The sequence below is a fragment of the Anser brachyrhynchus genome (genome assembly GCF_964034855.1).
Source record: "Anser brachyrhynchus genome assembly, chromosome: 1".
NCBI lineage: Eukaryota > Metazoa > Chordata > Aves > Anseriformes > Anatidae > Anser > Anser brachyrhynchus.
In genome coordinates, this window is record NC_137694.1 from 67,927,808 (window position 1) to 67,945,656 (window position 17,849).

The 17,849-nt window shown below is 35.9% G+C and overlaps 1 protein-coding gene across 2 annotated transcripts in view; it reads right to left on the reverse strand.

The window, feature by feature from the left end:
• SLC15A5 (solute carrier family 15 member 5) overlaps positions 1–14,985 on the reverse strand; it is an 83,090-nt gene extending 68,105 nt beyond the window's left edge. The window contains exons 1-7 of one of the 2 annotated variants that reach the window (XM_080583731.1): positions 14,571–14,985; positions 13,897–14,214; positions 12,350–12,870; positions 10,269–10,494; positions 6,615–6,784; positions 3,069–3,289; positions 403–589 (exon numbers count right to left, since the gene is read on the reverse strand). In XM_080583731.1, the coding sequence (XP_080439857.1) occupies positions 403–589; positions 3,069–3,289; positions 6,615–6,784; positions 10,269–10,494; positions 12,350–12,728 (1,183 nt within the window). In that variant the 5' untranslated portion in view covers positions 12,729–12,870; positions 13,897–14,214; positions 14,571–14,985. The remainder of the gene's footprint in view (positions 1–402; positions 590–3,068; positions 3,290–6,614; positions 6,785–10,268; positions 10,495–12,349; positions 12,871–13,896; positions 14,215–14,570) is intronic. The other variant, XM_080583732.1, reaches the window with a different exon arrangement.
• Between the last annotated feature and the right edge of the window lie 2,864 nt (positions 14,986–17,849).

The following is a 17,849-nucleotide window of genomic DNA, read 5'->3' on the forward strand; positions in this document are numbered from 1 at the left end:
AGAAAATAAACTTTCCAAAATCAAAGGCTAAATAAACATAAAGAAGATAACGAAGTTGAAGTCCCAAGTTTAAATGGTTAGTACTGTTTTTCTCACCAGTTCCTCAAGATGACTCCTATCTATTTTCAAGTGTTTGTTTCAATACCTAGTCAGAAGAGTATTTATCGCCTTCCTAAACAAAAGTTAGGCATTTTTTCCTTAATACCTTTTTTTTTTTTTTAAATAAGACTGTTTTCTACAATTTCTTTGAAACATTCATCTCAAAACCATCCCAAAACAAGTCTGGCTTAATATCTATAATTTGAAATAATTGTATAAGATCATTATCACCTAACGAAGTTTCTCTTTCAAGAAACAGAATACATATAAAAACTGTGTGAACACATGGGTTTTCTAACATACCGATATAAATTGTAGGAGAACGTCCACTTCCCTTGGAACTGAAGAGACATGAGTTAATGCATTCCAAAATAGGAACAAGAATCAGTAGTGGCACGATGCTTATTACATTCATTGCTGCAATTGGCAAGACAAATCCACTGAAGTTCAAGTTGGAATTCATGGTTTGGAGATAATATCCTGACGGAATCTGTATTGTGGAATACAAACCAACTTCATTAGTATACCAGTTACCTTTCATGGATAAAATTTTACTATATTTTGAAACTTCTGTCACTCTTCTGAGAAAGTCAAAAAAACAATTACCTATTGACCAAATGGAACAACCATTCACGATAAAAACACTTTCAAATAGTAATATTCTCATTCTCTGCCAGGATTTAACATTTTCCACTTATTTCGTTTACTCCTCACTTAAAAAAAAAAATCTAAACTTCAGCCTGTCAGTTCATATTAGCTCTAACTAGGGATGATCAAATAAACTATCAGTCAACACACTAAATAATTCTGTTCAGTGCTTTAAACACTCTGTGAAGAAGTCACTAACAGAACAGAATTCCCTTTTCATTTGAGTATAGCAAGATACAAAGATGTTTTGAATTTATAATTGTGTGCTCTAGGTCAGAGAAATTTTTGGACACTCTTGCCAGCACATGGCTTTAAAAGCTACACGTATTTGGTCACAGTCTTAGAAGCAGCTTAGTGTGACTGACAGCCATAGCAGATATGCAAAGGGTTTCATTTTACTTCTGGAACTCAAAAACAGAAACTAATCATCAGAAGATGAGCAACCCACGAACGGCAATCATCAGGGTATGAAGTTAGGTAGACTTGTAAGACCGTCTCTCACTTCAAGAGCAAATAGCTCTTCCTGCTTCTGTGAGGCTACAGATCTGTTGAGTTTATTTACACATGTATAAAAGCCCACATTTGGTTCTACCAACCAATTTTTCTGCTTGTGTTTTTTGAGGAAGCTTGAAATTTCAATGCTTAATTCACCATGTGAAACAGTTACAATCCACTCCATTTTACAGACCAATGGGAAAAAGAGGTAACGAGCAATTCAGTCATGACAGAGCTGGATGTAGAACTGATTTCTTTACTTTCATTTCTGCTTTCAATGCACTTTAGATTTCTGCAGTATCCTGCATGGCATTTCAGCATGACTGGCAATGCCAAAAACAGTTAGAATATTATTTATAGCTGTCTGAAAATTCAAGTATAGTTCATAACCCGGTTCATCAAGGGTTACCCATCAACAGCTATATTCAACCCCAGCCACTGGAAGTCTGTTCAGTGCTAAAGAATTACTCAAGTGCTAGTTCTTAATAAAAATATTTTCACTTATATTTCACCTCTAAAAAGAAATAGAAATTGTAAAAGGATGAATAAATTGCAGCAGAACTGTGAAAAATCAGAACCAAGCCAAATTTTGTTGGTTCCTCATTTCTATTTCCTATTGCAAATCAGAATTGACTTGACTTATTAATAGGAATTAAATTATCATCAACATGAATCACAGGCAATGAAATCTGTTAAGTTAATAATATTGAGAAAATATTGATCTTTATGAAAAAAACATTGATTGATTACCTAGTTTAAGAAAGAGCCTTAGACATAACAGAAATTCTGCTGAAAGTACTCTTTCAGTAGTGCAAATAGTCTTTTCTAAATATATTCCCAGATATTACAGCTCTGATTATTGATACCTGGTTTTGTTTTTTTATCTAGTCATTAATGCATCGCTTCAGCCACGGGGGGGGGGGGGGGGGGGGGGCGGGATTTTTTTTTTTTTCTTTTTCTCTCCTTCCCTCTCCTCTCTTTTAAATTCCTGGCATGGATGGGGGAAAAGAAGAAAGAATGAGGCAGATGGATAGGAATGTAGAATGATGTCAAGAAAGTGTCAATAAAACAGTATGTGTTATATTTGTAAAAATTTCCTTAAGCAGCCTATGCGCGCATTTTAAAACGAGTAAGTAAAAATGAATTACTAAACCAGCTCAAATTTGTTATGCCAGTTGCCAAAAGGTAAGCTGCTTCAAACTCCTGCTTAGCCAGGATCATCCAGTCAGAAATTAATCTGAAGGAATCACGTCAGCTTAAGTAACTTCCTGACACATTTACATAACACACACTCAAAAGTGGAAAGAGTCACATAACCTGGTAGAGAGGCATTGAAAGGACTGTTTCTTTCCACAAATGGAAAACCATCCATATCCAGCATAGGTACACCAGCTGCATAATCCCACCAAAACAGTAGATGAAATATGCAACCAGAACAGCAAAGAAAGATTTATGCATTGCCCCAAAAGTGAGTGAACATTTGAAAAACATAATTTCCCAGTTTCTTAGAAGAATGCTGAACCTGAGTCTCCAACAACAAAAAGCAGTATGAGAAGCACAAGACTCCCTAGCACTAGGTATTTCAACCAATAAGGGTGCATATAAATGAGCAGCAAGAAGCCACACAAGCTCCTTCACAAGTGTTGATCAAGGTGATTTTGCTTATTTAATGAGATGAGAGGAAATAAAGTATAATCTCAGGCAATTAATACTACTCTGCAAAGTGGTTCAGCTGGCAAATCAACAGTTAAACATGCCTGGAAACACGGTACTAAACACATTAATCTTTTTCAAGTCGATTTTTTTTTTTTAAGCTGTTTACTCACCTGCATAATACACGTTCTGTATAGAATTTGGAAAGCAAACAGTGGGAAGAGCCTGGCAAGTGACTTTGTGCTTTCCACTTGAATCTCACTGTACTGACCACCATAGTTTTCCTTGGCGTGATCTAGCCAATTTGTTACACCTCCACCAAAGTAGCGATACCGCACACAGCAGGTTTTCAGTGCACTAGCAATTACCCCAAAAGTCGTCAGAAGGGAACTGTCTGAAAACAGAGATATTAGCCATTGGTTTATTTTTATTTGCTTCCAAAATAAACAAGACAAACAAATCACTTTGGAATAGAAAATACAATCCAACATATTTGCCCTTATGTCTTTTGGGAAAGGGAGAAGAAAATAAGTCTGGATCTGTTCAAAAGGATTCTGTTTTGAAGTCATTTTATTCACTACTTAAGAGGAAAAAAAATGTAATCCAGCTGAGCATCCACCGAGACAGAAAAAAGTGCTTTTTACTAGCAGTTATTTAACACACCATGGCAATTTGTTGTTGTGGTTGAGAAGGTAAAGTATTACCCTCCTTTGCTTTTGCTTTCTATTGATTGAATTATGTTAGTTTTCAATTCAAGACAACAATGAAATATTGCATATCTACTGAAGTCCAGCAAGGAGACAGCAGTAGCAAAATGAGAAGGAAAGTGAGTCCTAAACAGAGCTGATGGGATAGAAAATCTTGAGGGATGCATTTTAAAGCCAGAAATGTTATCTCAGGACTTCCAAGTAGCATGCAGTGGGAGAGGAAAAGTTTCAAATCTATTTTTTTTAGCATATTAAGATTTTCCCGCAGGTTATTGGGCTTGGGAATTGCTTACTTGGTCCTGAGACAGTAGAAACAGAAATAAAACATGGACAGAACTGTTAGCTTTGGGCTCAAAGATGCAGATTCATTTACTTTTGGTAAGATCCCCATCCATGAGAGTTGGGGTTATAGCATGTCTCTGTCTTTCTGAAGTGTTTAAACACTACAGTAAGTTTTTTTTTTTTAAATACATGCTGTCTAAACATTAAGGTGAACCAAAAAGATGGTAGAAGAAAAAAAAAGTCTCTCTACTAGAAAATATATTCTCCACCAGAAATAGAAGTGTCCATCTAACACCTACAGTAAGTTCTTCAGATACTAAGAGTACCACGGTAAGGAAATTAAATATAAATATACTTAAACTGACTATTTGGCATTAACCTGTAGACTGTTGACATTGTTGAATAAAATCTAAAATAGAGAGCATTACCAAAACAAAAAGTGGGTACAGATTTTATTCTCTGTGACTGTACTAGGCTAGTATTCTTACTGCTCATGGTAAACGTTGCTAGAGTTTAGGATCTAGAATATTTCAAAATTGAATCTTTCAAGAATGAACCTGAAGACAAAGAAGTCTTTAGTCTTCCAGGGTGAATTGACTAAGAAGGTAATCAGAAAATAAGTGGGACTTCAGGATCTTATCAAAGCCAATTTATTTTCAGAAGTAAGAAAAAAATGGTAGCAGAAAAATCTGTATCAACTCAAATTATTGGCATAGTTAGTAATTACATGGTTTTGATCAGAATGATAATCTCTTGCTTCATCCTGTGTGACAGGCTGAACATTCATGAAGAAAGAATTAAATGCAGTTATGCAGTGCTATTACCACTCTACAAATATTTGGTCACAGTCAGAGTTGAAATTAAGATATGCTCAGAGTACCCTCAATCAGACACAGTGGATCTCTCAGACAAAGCAATGCAATGGCTCTGTCCTAGTCTTAAATATAGTTATGACCATCTCTTTTCCTTTGGATTGGAATATATAGGACAGGTTCTTCCCTGCTTATTCTCATGGAAAGAAAGGCTAAAATAGAAATAAAATCCTGACATATCAGTGCCTTTCCTAATGGATTAGCTGAGGCCCTCTTTAATGAAATTTCAGTCAAGTACCTTGGAAACATCACTTTTATGAGTTACAACTGGCAAATACATTATTTAGCTGCATTTCTTAGCATGGAGTTCTAAGCAGATTATAACCTCTAGTAAACGAGGAAAATAAACCTGCTTGACGTTATATTTCAGATAGCAACTTGAGTGATACATAGACCTAATCTATATCAAGAGGTTTTTGCCAATTATACAGTTAGAATAAGTATCTCACGTGTTCTTTAAAAACAAATAAGTAAACCCCACAGAATTACTCAGATTACTCAAGAACACAGAGTAGTTAAACATCATACACTCTATACTTGTACTGCTAATGTTTTCTTAAAAATATCCATGTCTATAGATACTAAAACTTTGAGAAAGCATTTTTCCTTCTCCGTTATACTTCAGGCCTTGGTTCTAATGTTCTGCTACTTTGACCTTGATGTAATCATGAATATCTATGCTACTTTATTATAATAACAATAAAGAATCCTATATTGCACCCTAGATGGTAGATGCACATTTCTTCCTCATCTCTGGTCGCCTGCCAGTCCTAAAAATTATAGCAGTGGGAAGAAATGCAAATGAAGTCCATGCTTGACAGCTAAACATAATTGAATGCATGATCCATATTTGAAGAGCTACCTTAAAATAAAAAAGGTAGCATATATAAGAATCCTGTAAGGTCACCTATGTATTTTAATAACAGTTATAATGAATTTCTTATTTAGCCATCTTACTGGAAGTTACAAAGTATATTGTCTTTTATTTTGACAATGAAGATAAACACTTTGCAGATGTTAGTCTAGAAATAGGCATTCTACAGAAGTGTGGAAAACATGAAAAATTGAACAATGTTCATAGGGAAAATTCATAGGGAAAAATCTCGACAAAAAATTATTCTGCTTGATTTATGGATGACTAATACAATGATTTATCTACAGGATTATGTTACTTCACTTAGTAAAATTAAACTAGTTAGATGATAAACTACTACAGATTTAGTCCATATGAAAGTTTAGCCTGGGGATAGATACTAAAGAATGTTTTTAGCTTCTCAGGTTGTAAAACCTTTAGTGAGTTCCAGTGAGCCAGAAAAACACCATTCTCCACAAAAAGCTACCTAATTTGATGCTAGCCTTTACAGTACAGACCTGAGTCAGATATTATCATGGTTTTTTTTTTGTTTGTTTGTTTTTTTAACGTGCATGCGTGCACACAGAGGGAAGGCATTTCTTTGGGTCTGTATGTTTTGACTAAATCTTTCTAGTTTATCCATCCCTATGATATTCCCAGGTACTTGGTTTATGCATCCATTCCCTTGCACACAAATAGTACCTGCTCCTGTACAGACAACTGTACAGGAACCTGTACAGCCTACTAGTGGCTTGAGGGTACCTGGAACAGAACCTGTCTCGACATTGCAGAAGGTGTACATTAGTTTACTAGATACCGTTCTCAATTTTTTCAGCCTATATTGAATCTGCATGTCTGTTGTTACAGAGGATGTCAGTTACACAGAGACCCAAGTAACTACAGCCAAAACAGGGTATTGTTGAAGACCTTATTTATATGTGCAAGTTGATCTCTTCTATGAAAATAATCTCTAAAGATACTTCCTAAGAGACAGTTGCTTCTTACCTGTTTTGGGTTTGTAAATCATTTCACCACGCACCATGTGAATTGTGATCATGGACATAAGTATGGACACAAATGGGATAAGGAAACCGAGGTTCCTGGCCACAGACTGCTGGATATAAGAGATACTGACAAAGACAACCGCTGAATTTAAGTTAATCAACCAATAAAACCTAGTACACACAGACAGAAGAGACAAAATTGGAGAAGCTGAATAATTTATAGACTTCAGAGAATATAAAATTTAAAAGAAGAAACTAAATGCACAGTAAGTATAGCAATTGTAGACAGCATCACACATTGACACAGAAGCTGCACCAAATTTCACTTCAATGTTTCAGGTCCATGAGGTAAACAATTAAACTAACTGTACTAGGGCAGTGGAGCTGAACAAATTATCAGTCTGGTACCAGAAATCTTCTTGTGGATAAGAAGAATTAAATATATCAGTATTTACCATTTACACTTTTAGTACCTGATAATGTAAGCTTTATGTATGCAAAATAACGAAACCACATTTTAAACTTAACAGAGAAATAACAATGTGTATAGCAACCCTTCAATTATTTCCTCTGGTGTGAAATAAAATATTTCCTCCTACTTGGGGGAGGTGGACTTAATCTATTTAGAACAGCCAGTGATCTAACGTTCAGGTACCTTGCCTGGGGTATGAATTGTTTTGTAGCTTTGATCTATTGGCTTGGATTATGCAGACTGGAACAGTGAACTGTGTACCACGAATGTTGGGCAAGTAGTTTAATCACTTGGTAGTAGACTTTCACCTTCAGCCTTAGAAGTCCATGGAGGACTTTGATTAAAATATTAAGTTATTGTGAAAGGCTTCTGCTTTGAGGATACCCCTTTTCAGATATTGCACCATACTTTTGGAAAATCCTTGGTGTAAAATCTGCTTTGCAAGACAAAAGGAGTGGATTTGTAGAGCCAATTATCTTGCATCAAGGACCCAGTATCCACGTTATATACGTTGAGAATTTTACTTCACTGTTATTCTAATCTGATCCTATAGACTCAAAGCCTACTAGTGGCTTGAGGGTACCAAATATGTCATCATTTTTGTGGTTAAGTGTTCTAAAAGGAACCCACCTTCTGCAGTCTGAGGTCTCCTCAAGAAAGCAGTACTGATACAAACTGAAATGTTATTGTGAAATGCCCAGAAGAAAATAATTTTATTAGAATGTCTTATGGAAATGTATTCATTATGATAACTTAAGTAGTATTATCCAGGTGACTTTTAAAAGTATTGTTAGCTTTTTTTTTTTTTACTTAATATAACAATCAAGATGAACTTGCTGAATGAAGACAGATCTAGATTTTAAAAAGCCTTGAAAACATTCTAAAATTGAACTTTCAACACTGTTTGGATTCATTCTGAATACTGAATAAGTATATATTCTGAGTACTAAATAATATTCCTGCCACTTGAAATGCTATTCACTTTTATTTTTTAAGCACATCGAGATCTAACGATTTAAGTTTTGATTTATCTAGACTCAGACCTAGAATGAGAATGGGCCAGTATCCAAGCTATATATTTTTCTGTACTACAACTTTTCAGCAGGTGGTAAAATTTTTCAGAAGCGCTATGGAATTCTCTGCAAAGACAAGGTGAACAAAATAAACAGAACGGGTAGAATGAAGGAGAGAAGACAAATACTACTGGTCCCATATTGTCTGATTATTATTTTTTTCCAGAAGATCAATAAGACAAGACTACACTGGTAGGTTATCCTTAGTCTGGACTGTACCCTTTACACTTATTCTCTACTCCTGTAGACAGGATTTGTTTAGGTGGCCACAGCCATAGATCATTCTAGAGGTTAGACCCAGGCCCTGATGTGCAAAGCAGTCATCTAATTCCATTCATGAAGACAATAGATAATTACAAGTTTGTACTTCACTATTTCTTTTATCATTAACACAGTAAATCTGATTAAAAAAATAGAACTTGTCTAAGAACATAGGCTCATCAAGAGTACGCAACCACCTCTTTTCATCTATTATTTTAAAATTCAATCCTGTGAAAAACACCTAGCAATAGAAAACAGGCTACCAAGGGAAAATGATTATATTCTGAGAGGTTAGAACAAGATTAAGATCACTAGGAATATAACCCCATTTAAAAAATCTTGAGATTGCAATCAAGTAGCCCTTCCTTGGATGTCATCACAAAAATTATTTTATTTTTTAAAATCACACACATGCCTTTCTTAATATTTCCAAAGCCCCAAGAATTGATCCATTTGGATTCCCCCAAGGAACATTTTATTCATATTATGTCTCCTTTGTAATCAACACTGAGAAATGTCATTTTGATTAAACAAAATTCTGAATGGCTAAGACCACAGTACACTAAATTCTCTAGAGCTATCTTTCAGAACAACTGATTGCTCTCCAGTCTTAATCCCCCAGAGTCTTATTTAATCAAAATGATGTTGCTAATTAAGGATTAAAACTTAGAATAGAGTAAAAAGGAAGGATTTCTTTTTCCCATCTCTCCTATGGGCAGGTTAAGGAGGCAGAATCTGCTCTAAGGAACTAAACAGTCTCATCCACCTTTGGTAAAGCTGCTTTATTCACTCAAGTTTGAATTTAATTCAAAACTCTGATATTAACATAATTGGAGGAAAAAAGAATAGCCAGGAGAGCCATTCCCAAAGGAAGAGAGATCTGATTCATGATCTTCATTGATTCCTCAGCATTATATTGTCAATATGCAAATGTGCTCAGTTTTGATTTTAAAAGTGTGCATGCATAGGGAATAGAAAGAAAAGGGGGCAGTTTAGAACTCGTTTCACCCTGTCTTTAAGCAGGAATCCAGAAGTTCCCACTGATACTTCTTTGATCCTCATTCCACAGTTTAACCAGAAAGTAAAGGTGAATGTTTAGTGCTACAAAAGTGGTAAATAAATACAAACATATGACCAAAAGTAACCCCTCTGACACACAGAGAGGAATAGTTAATTTGAAACAAAAAAAAAAAAAGATTTTTAGGAAGCATTTTACCTCCCAGAAATTTTTCTCAAAGTTTTCTTGAAAAAATATGAAATACTCCAAATGAAACACAAATGTCAAATAGTTTATCTCATGCTAAATCTTCACAGTGGCTGAGCTGAAATAATACAGCAAATCCTTACCACTGATTTTAGTGGTTAGAGGCTAGTAACAATACTTAGTTCCAGTAAACCAGCAAACTACTGCTGTCTGTCACTTCTAAAAATTTATTCTGATGCCAACTTTAATGCATTATTGAATTTTGTCATCGTCAGTGAGTAATAGCAAAATATCCTCAAGCTATAGACATGTTAAAGGTAGAACGTTGTATTCCATTTGGTTTCCTAACAGCAGCTAGGTTATCAAGTCTGAATATCTGGACAAATCAATTCATCCTAATTCCAACTGAAGATTTCTGATGGAGGCCAAAAATAGATGATCACCTTTAGCAAAATGAGAACTATAGCAAAAGTTTTTTACAGAAATTCGTGGAAATTATTCCAAAATCTAAAGTTTCTGCAGTTTAAACAGAAATCCCAAAACAAAACCCACCATCTTGGAATCTGTCTTGTAAGTCTGCAAGTAAATTTCAAGGCAATGCTGTATCATCCTCTACAGATATTTAGCTAATATTTAGTTACTAACCAGTTGAAAAAAGAAAGAAGTTCCTTTGGTCCACAGTCCTCAAGGTTGTATGCACTTAATGGACAAACTATAGCTCTTATGCCTCCTATTCCCAGGCTAGCTGTGAGTAGTGCAAAGTAGAATACTATTTTCTGCTCTTTTTTTGTTAGCGTATGAAGAAGAATGTGTCGTCTGTCAATGTAAATGTCTTCAAATGGGAAAGCCACAACAGGTAGCAGGGCTGTGCCTGGAATGGGAAGGAAATTATTTGAAATAGATTAAAATCAGACTGATAAATTAGAATTTTTAAGCAATTATGTTGAAAAGACATGAAAAAAATCAAAGACAACAGAGGAGTGCAAAGAGAAAGGGTCTTACTCCCACAAAGATCTAGAACCTTTCTGGGTATCACTAAATATAGAAAGGCAAGATGACTAAAGGCCTCTGAGAAAGCACTTTTCTGCCCCAAATGCTTGTAAGGATTCAGGTCCTTCAATCAATTGAAGAGCTCACTCTGGGAACGCATCTCTTCACATTGTGCCTTCTCCATTGCCTGCGTGTAGAGGGCAGTGGCTCTCCACTTGGCAGAAGGGACCAGGGGAGGCATGTAATTTGCGTGACAGAAAAATGAACAGCCAAAAAGCCCCTCATTGTGGAACAAAAATCTGTTTTGTATCTCCTTTAAACCCAGACTTTTAATGAGAACTATAATTTAACAAACAAATTCTCAACTTTTTTTTTTTTTTGCTGGGGTTGGGGCCGGGGCGGGGGGGGGAAGAGAATTTTCTCGTTTTCTGTTGCAGCTTCAGGGAATTTTTCTTCACCACCCCCCCACCCCCAAACTTTACCGATAGGAGCACTGCAATGAATTGCATTTACCAGCTCTAGACTGCAAGGCAAGTCTTTCAGATTTGGTCAGCTACAGATTCTCTGAGTTTTAATTGGAGGCTAAATTCAAAATACAGCAATGTGCAAACACCACCAATGTTAGTGAGACTAAGACTATGACTGTGCATCAAACAGATCAGAAATATATATAATGGTCTATCAAAAAAAGAAGTTTTCATCAAAAGTTCAGTTTAAAACAACACCCAAAACCATCAAATTCTGTCAGTGTCACTGGTCTCCTACTTCAAGATGTGTATTGAAAGGACAAATTGCAGAAGATTCCAACCCAGATGCCCATGGGGGTGGTGGGGGGGGCGGAACGACAGTGGAACATAATAGCAGTCATTTTTCCAGGCTGCTTACACAATGGTATTGCAGTCAACTCAAGGGCATTCAGGAAACTAGAGAAGAAAATTTCAGGAATGACTTTTTTCACCCCTTAGTTTGTTGCATGTCTAAACAACATCACGGCTGGCTACTGCAGAAGTCACACCTGCTAATCCTCAACAATTGGTGCAAGAAGAATTTCTATCTGCTCAGTTTAACCCAACAGAACAACCACCAGCTGTGAAATGCACTAATTGCTACAGAAGAGTCATACTTAGTTTGAGCAGTGCTCTTATACAAAAGATCTTCAGAAAAACAGGTGGGGAAGATTCAGAATATGCTATCAGAAATCAGGCTTTCAATATAGGTATGACAATATAGCCTCTGTACTTACAGCAATGTTTGTTTATACTGATGTGTACTTAAATGCATCTTTCCCACTAGTCCAACTACAATAGTCATATACCTTTCCATAGAATAAACGTCTTGGTACCAACAGCTGGGAAACCATTTCCAATCTCTCTCTGAAACTGACTAAAATCTCACATTTGCCCCCAAACACTAGTAACAATGTATGCTTGTTAATGTGACCAATTTTAAGAAAGAGCTGCTCTGAATAGCTAAGCCAATTCAGAGGAGTAAAATTCATGTGCCAGCTATCCATAAGCCATACATGCAACTGTTTCCTAGTCGTTTTCAAAGTACTGCCTCACAAAGACATACACAAAAAGCTACAAGACATTTTATAGAAGAAAAATGAAGTAATTAGCTATTAGCGAAGTTGGCCATGAGGCTGGAGAAAATTATTAAATTTCAAACAGTGTTCAGCAATGTATTTCTGTAATACAATTATTAAAACATTAAATAGTCACCAGGCTGTCACCTACCTAGGAAGTGTAGAAACATGCAGATGCACACAAGCTTGGTCCTTCCCACGAGGCATTCGGCAAGCCAGCCAACCAGCACTGGTGTCAACATGGAGGTGCCTACAAAGCACATATTGACAATAGCTGCCTGGTAGTTGCGATAGCCAAGTCTGACAGTGCAAAAGAGGATCATGTTGCAGACAATGCCAAAGAACGTGAATCTCTCACACAACTCCACCAGCAGCACACAAATAGCCTCTTGGAGTTTCTTCTCAGGCTGAGACACATTTCCAGCATGGTTGCGTTTACTGGGTGTCAGTCTTTGCTCCTTGTCAGCAGGATCATCCCAAAGCTGTTTCTCTTGAACCTCTCTGCTGTCTGCACCAGGCATGCTTGACATTTTCAGAGTGGACTGAGTAGGGCAGCGTAAGTTGCAGGTATACTTCTGTTCTTCTCCACTGCAATTAGCAAACTGTTAAGGCTCTCACTTTGAATTCCACACTTCACCACTACAATTTCTTAGGGCACCTGTCACATTTGTGCTATTACATATAGGATCAAAGAGCATTAAATAAATAAATAAATAGATGATCTCTATCAACATTTCAACTTCTACATTTAGCAATATTCAGGTATTCAATCCATTTATTTAATTAATCCATGTGGGGATGAAAAAGATTTTTCCCCCAAATTATATTACCTGTTAAATTAAGTGAATCCAATACAATATGTGCAACTCTATACATATGTTAAAGATAAAGGTCTAAATATATGGGAAAGCTAATGTTTCAGTGGAATTCAAATAATAGATCAAGAAAATAATTTGGATAGAATAAGATGGTGTTTTAATTAGATAACAAATGAAAAAGCAAGCACAATTTTTTAAGGTTAACAATATCTAATCTATTAGATTTGTTATATTTGGTTGAAATTCAGATAAGAAAGTTAATTGTAAAAATAAGTAATGCTACTACATTTAAATTAGAGAACCAAGTTTTAAAAGACAGTAAGTTAAATACATTACCAAAGAAAAAAAGCAATCTGAAAGTAACCTAAACCAAAACTATTTCTCTAACCAGATATTGTGCTACAATGCATCATACGGGACAGGACCACAAAAAACACTCTCTCTAAACAAAAAGCAATCACCAGCTTGAACGGAAATTAGAAAGAGCCAAAGAAATAATGCTTTTTAATGCTTCTGTGGATAATACTTTATCCACAGAGAAGTCTGCAGATTTCCCAGATCACTTTTTCCTTTTTATGGAGTTCATTGAGATCACTAACACTTATTCAAAATACTCCCAAATATGAATGAGAAGTATTTTGCATCCATTTTGCACAAACATAAATGTATACAAGGCAGTGGTAAATCAGGCCTGCTTCTCTAAACAGAGCTCTCAACACCACTGATAGCACTTTTTGAAACATGATCTCTGCTGTTTTTTCCCATCCATCTATATAACTACTCAAGTTCTACATCGTCAGATCTATTAGGACTCCTACATCCCAAAATAGATGCACAATAGTACATAATCAGTATGAATAAAAACAGATTCCAAGATTACCTCCAAAAAAATCTCAGAATGTTGCTGTCAAGTTCTGGTTTACTTCCCTAGGTTGTTTCTAAAGCATCCACGACTCAAATGCAAAAAGTGGAAGTTATGAAATCTAGGTTTAAGTAGCAAAAGACGGCTCCCTAAAATAATTCCAAAATATATATATTTTTAATCTAATAAAAGTCTAAAGCTAGAACTCAGACACCAAATAATTTCTTTTTGCTCTTTTCTTTTCTTCACCCCCCCCCCCCCGCCCCGAGAAGTCCAGCTGGAGATGAAAATGGCCATAGCTTGTAGCACAACCAAGAATTGCTTCTGTCTTCTCACCTGTAGAAGATGATGTGATCATCATTTGGACCAACCAAGCATAGAAATCCAACCTAAAAATCACTTGTAACTCAGTTTAGTTTCTCCATCAAAGCCTAGTGAAGCAAACTCTAAATCTAAATACAAGTGACAACATTTTGACTAACAGGCATGACTAACAGGCTTTTTTTTTTGGCATGAAGTTACTCTTATCTAACTGTTCATGAAGAAAATTATTTTTTAAAAAGAAAATATGATTATATTTTAGAATCAGATAGAAAGAATTAGGATAACTATACTCTTACTCCTATAGATATTTCAATATTAAATAGTCTGTTTTCCTACAAAATAGTTTTCTTTAGAAGTGTAAAGTTTACCTGTTCTCATGGGTGTTAGCGATTCAAAGTGAATCATATCATGGGAACCCCTAGAGACAGCAGAGTTACTAGCTAGGATGACTGTATCTTAGTTCTCATGTGGTTTCATTTACTCCAATTTTGGGTAGCAAACAAAGGAAAAGGAATAATTGGTTGACCCATATAAATGCCATAGAAAGGAGGAGCTGGGTGATTTTCATTGTTGTTTAGTTTGAATTGCCTTTGCATGTGGCTGTTATAGGTGTGGTAGTTATGACAGTAACAGATCACAATCAATAAATTAGCTAATGTCCTCAGCACTAAGACCATATATTACTTCATAGAACAATGTGATCTTTCTTGATTTATTTATTTAATCACTTTTGCAGCAGTTATAGGTTATCTAATTCCTTGATGTGGTTTTAATTGAGTTTTAGTTTAATCACCTGGCAATCACTTGTCCTTAATAAAAGAGGCAGTAGGACTACATAAAGTAAAAATTCAGAAAAATAGATTCAACTTCCAATATGAACTTAAAAAAAAAAAAAAACTAACAAAAAAAAACCTGCTGGTGTCCCTGTTGGCCAATATTTTGTTTATTATATCCTGTTTCACAGGGGGATAATGAAATTTCTTCTACTTAAAATCTTACCTTGGACAACCACTTTAGAGATTTTTGCACTGCCTGTCACTGCAGTCTCAGAGGACTACTGCACAGATAGCCATAAGTCAGTACTGGGATGAACAGGAACCAATTCCAGAACATGATAATGTTTGTTTGGGAGTTCACAGCATCTGAAATCTGGATCTGATGCTTCTGAAGAATTTTGTGAGCATCAGAAAAAATGTGGGCTAATATTTACCTGAATATTTGCTTGACTACATACTAGAACAAATGCACACAAAACCCAAGTGCTCTGTCAACAATGTAAAAGGTCAATTAAGAAACTGAAATGTAGTCATGAGGAGGTTGAGAAAGTTCATTTGTGAAATCTGTTAGATTAACAAATCTACTCTAATAAAACTGTTTTGTATTTCATTAAGATGTATTACATGTTGTAAAAGTAGTCTTTGAAGGCTGGAAAATAACATCTATGAAGTAACCAGTTATTAAAATTTTTGATCATATGAGGAATTCTCTGGGGAGTTCTGGAACTATGGTATCACATCACACTAGGACAACTTTATTCTCCCTTTAGTAATTATTCTTGCAAAACTTTCCACACTTTAATCAGATGCAGCTTGGAACACAAGCCCAGTTCTGCCTTTCTGCAGGAGAGATGTAACTCCTACTGTCTTGTTCCATGGCATCTTTTGTCTGTGAAAGTGAAAGACCAGCGTGAGAATTTTTATTTATGGGAAGACTATGTTTTAAGAAGTATATTTGTTTATTTTTCTTTTTGTAGTCATAATTAAATAGGATGTAGGAAAGATAATTTTCTTTGTTCTGCCAGAAGGTAACACCCCAAGAAAGTGAATTGAACCTTTCTCTCAAAAATGCATCGGAGTGCAGAAAGCTTTCTCATTGTTGTTGCAAAAAGCCTACTGTTCTCTGCTTGTTCTATGAAAGAGTGATGCAGCCATTTCTCCCTGAGTCCTACATCTTCCCTAGTCTATTTTCTTTCTCCTTCCCTGTTCAAGCATAGAGTGTGGCTAAAGGATAGAATTGACATCCAGCAAAATCTCCATAGCTTTTTTCCACAGATTGCCTCTCTGATTGTGCACAAGCCGTGTTATTTTGCTGGGATCTTGCTCTCTCCATCTTGACAACAGAAATTGCATTGAATTACTTCACAGAGGTGCTAAGGGTTTAATTCACTAAAACTTACAGTGGCCTTCTTATTCTTAGATAGAGAGCATTACAGAAAGACAAAATATTTTTATGAATAAGCAATGCTAAGCCTAAGCTGCAAAGGCAGTCAAAGAGCGGACAGGATGTATCATTAAGTACTTAAGCAAGTGCAAATACAAGAAAGTACAAGATGTGGACATACTGGAGTGAGTCCAATGAAGGGTCATGAAGATGATGGATGAAGAGAGTGAAGCATATCTCTTTGAAAGAGGCTATTCAGCTTGGAGAAAGCTCAGGGGGATCTGATCAGTGTGGATAAATGTGTGTTGTGGGGGATGTAAAGAAGATGGGGCCATGGTTTTTCTAGTGGTGTCTAGTGATGGGACAAGAGGTAAAGGACACAAACTGAATTACAGGAAACTCATTTTAAACATAAATAAACATTTCTGGGGTCATCAAATACTAGAAGAGGTTGCTCAAAAAGGCTGTGGAGTCCTCATCCTTGGAAATGTTCAAAACCCAACTTGACACAGTGCTGAGCAACCTGCTGCAGGTGATTTTGATTTGAGTGGGGGTGATGGACTGGAGGGTTGCCAGAGGTGCTCCCAACCTCATGCATTCTGTGATTCAAAGCAGCAACACTGAATACTGCGCCAAAGTAGAATCTGAGGAAGAGGGAAATGGAGGCAAGAAAATAAGTTCTTGTCCCATTGCTGGGTATGGCCTAAGTGAGTGGAGAGAAAGGTTTCCTAACTTACTTTTTTCTTTTTTTTTCTTTTTTTTTCCCCAGGGAAATGCTTTTAAAATTGCTGATTCTCAAACCATTGCTATAAATGAGAATTATTTTGGCAAGATTACCCTGTTCCTTCAAACTGCACATCTTTTATTTTGGGGATTTTGTTCAAACATATATAATTATCTATGCTAAGCAGTTTTTCATATGTTCTAAGGCTCTTGTCTTATTACACCTATTTGAAGGTTTTATAATTCATGAGTAATTGAATTGCAATTATTTTTCATGATGCATGGTACAGTTTTATATCATGTTGTTGGCAGATATTCTTTATGATGTCGTTTGGTCTAATGGGAAAATTAGAAGTAGCTCTATCATATAGAAAGATGGCTTTTTTGTGTCATGTTATAGTTTGAAGATGGCACTCAGGATATTTTCTTTTGACATATAGATTTTTAGGTACAGACTGAAATGAGATTCTAAAGCAGTGTGCACAGTTGAGACAATATTATCTGTACATCCAAGATTATTTCAACTATTCTCCCATAGTGACAGTTCATTTATATTCAAGTCCATTTAGTAGACTGTGGTTAGTGTTCTAAAATACATGTATAAGTAGTACATATTGGGAGAGTTTCTGCACTAAATTCGTCCCTGATCCAACCTAACTGGTTTCAGAGAAGCCGTTAAAAGGTGTTAGCATCTTTTTTAGGAGCAAATATTCATCAGAATAGGGGATTGGCAGCAGATCTCCCACCTCATTGAAGAGCTTTCC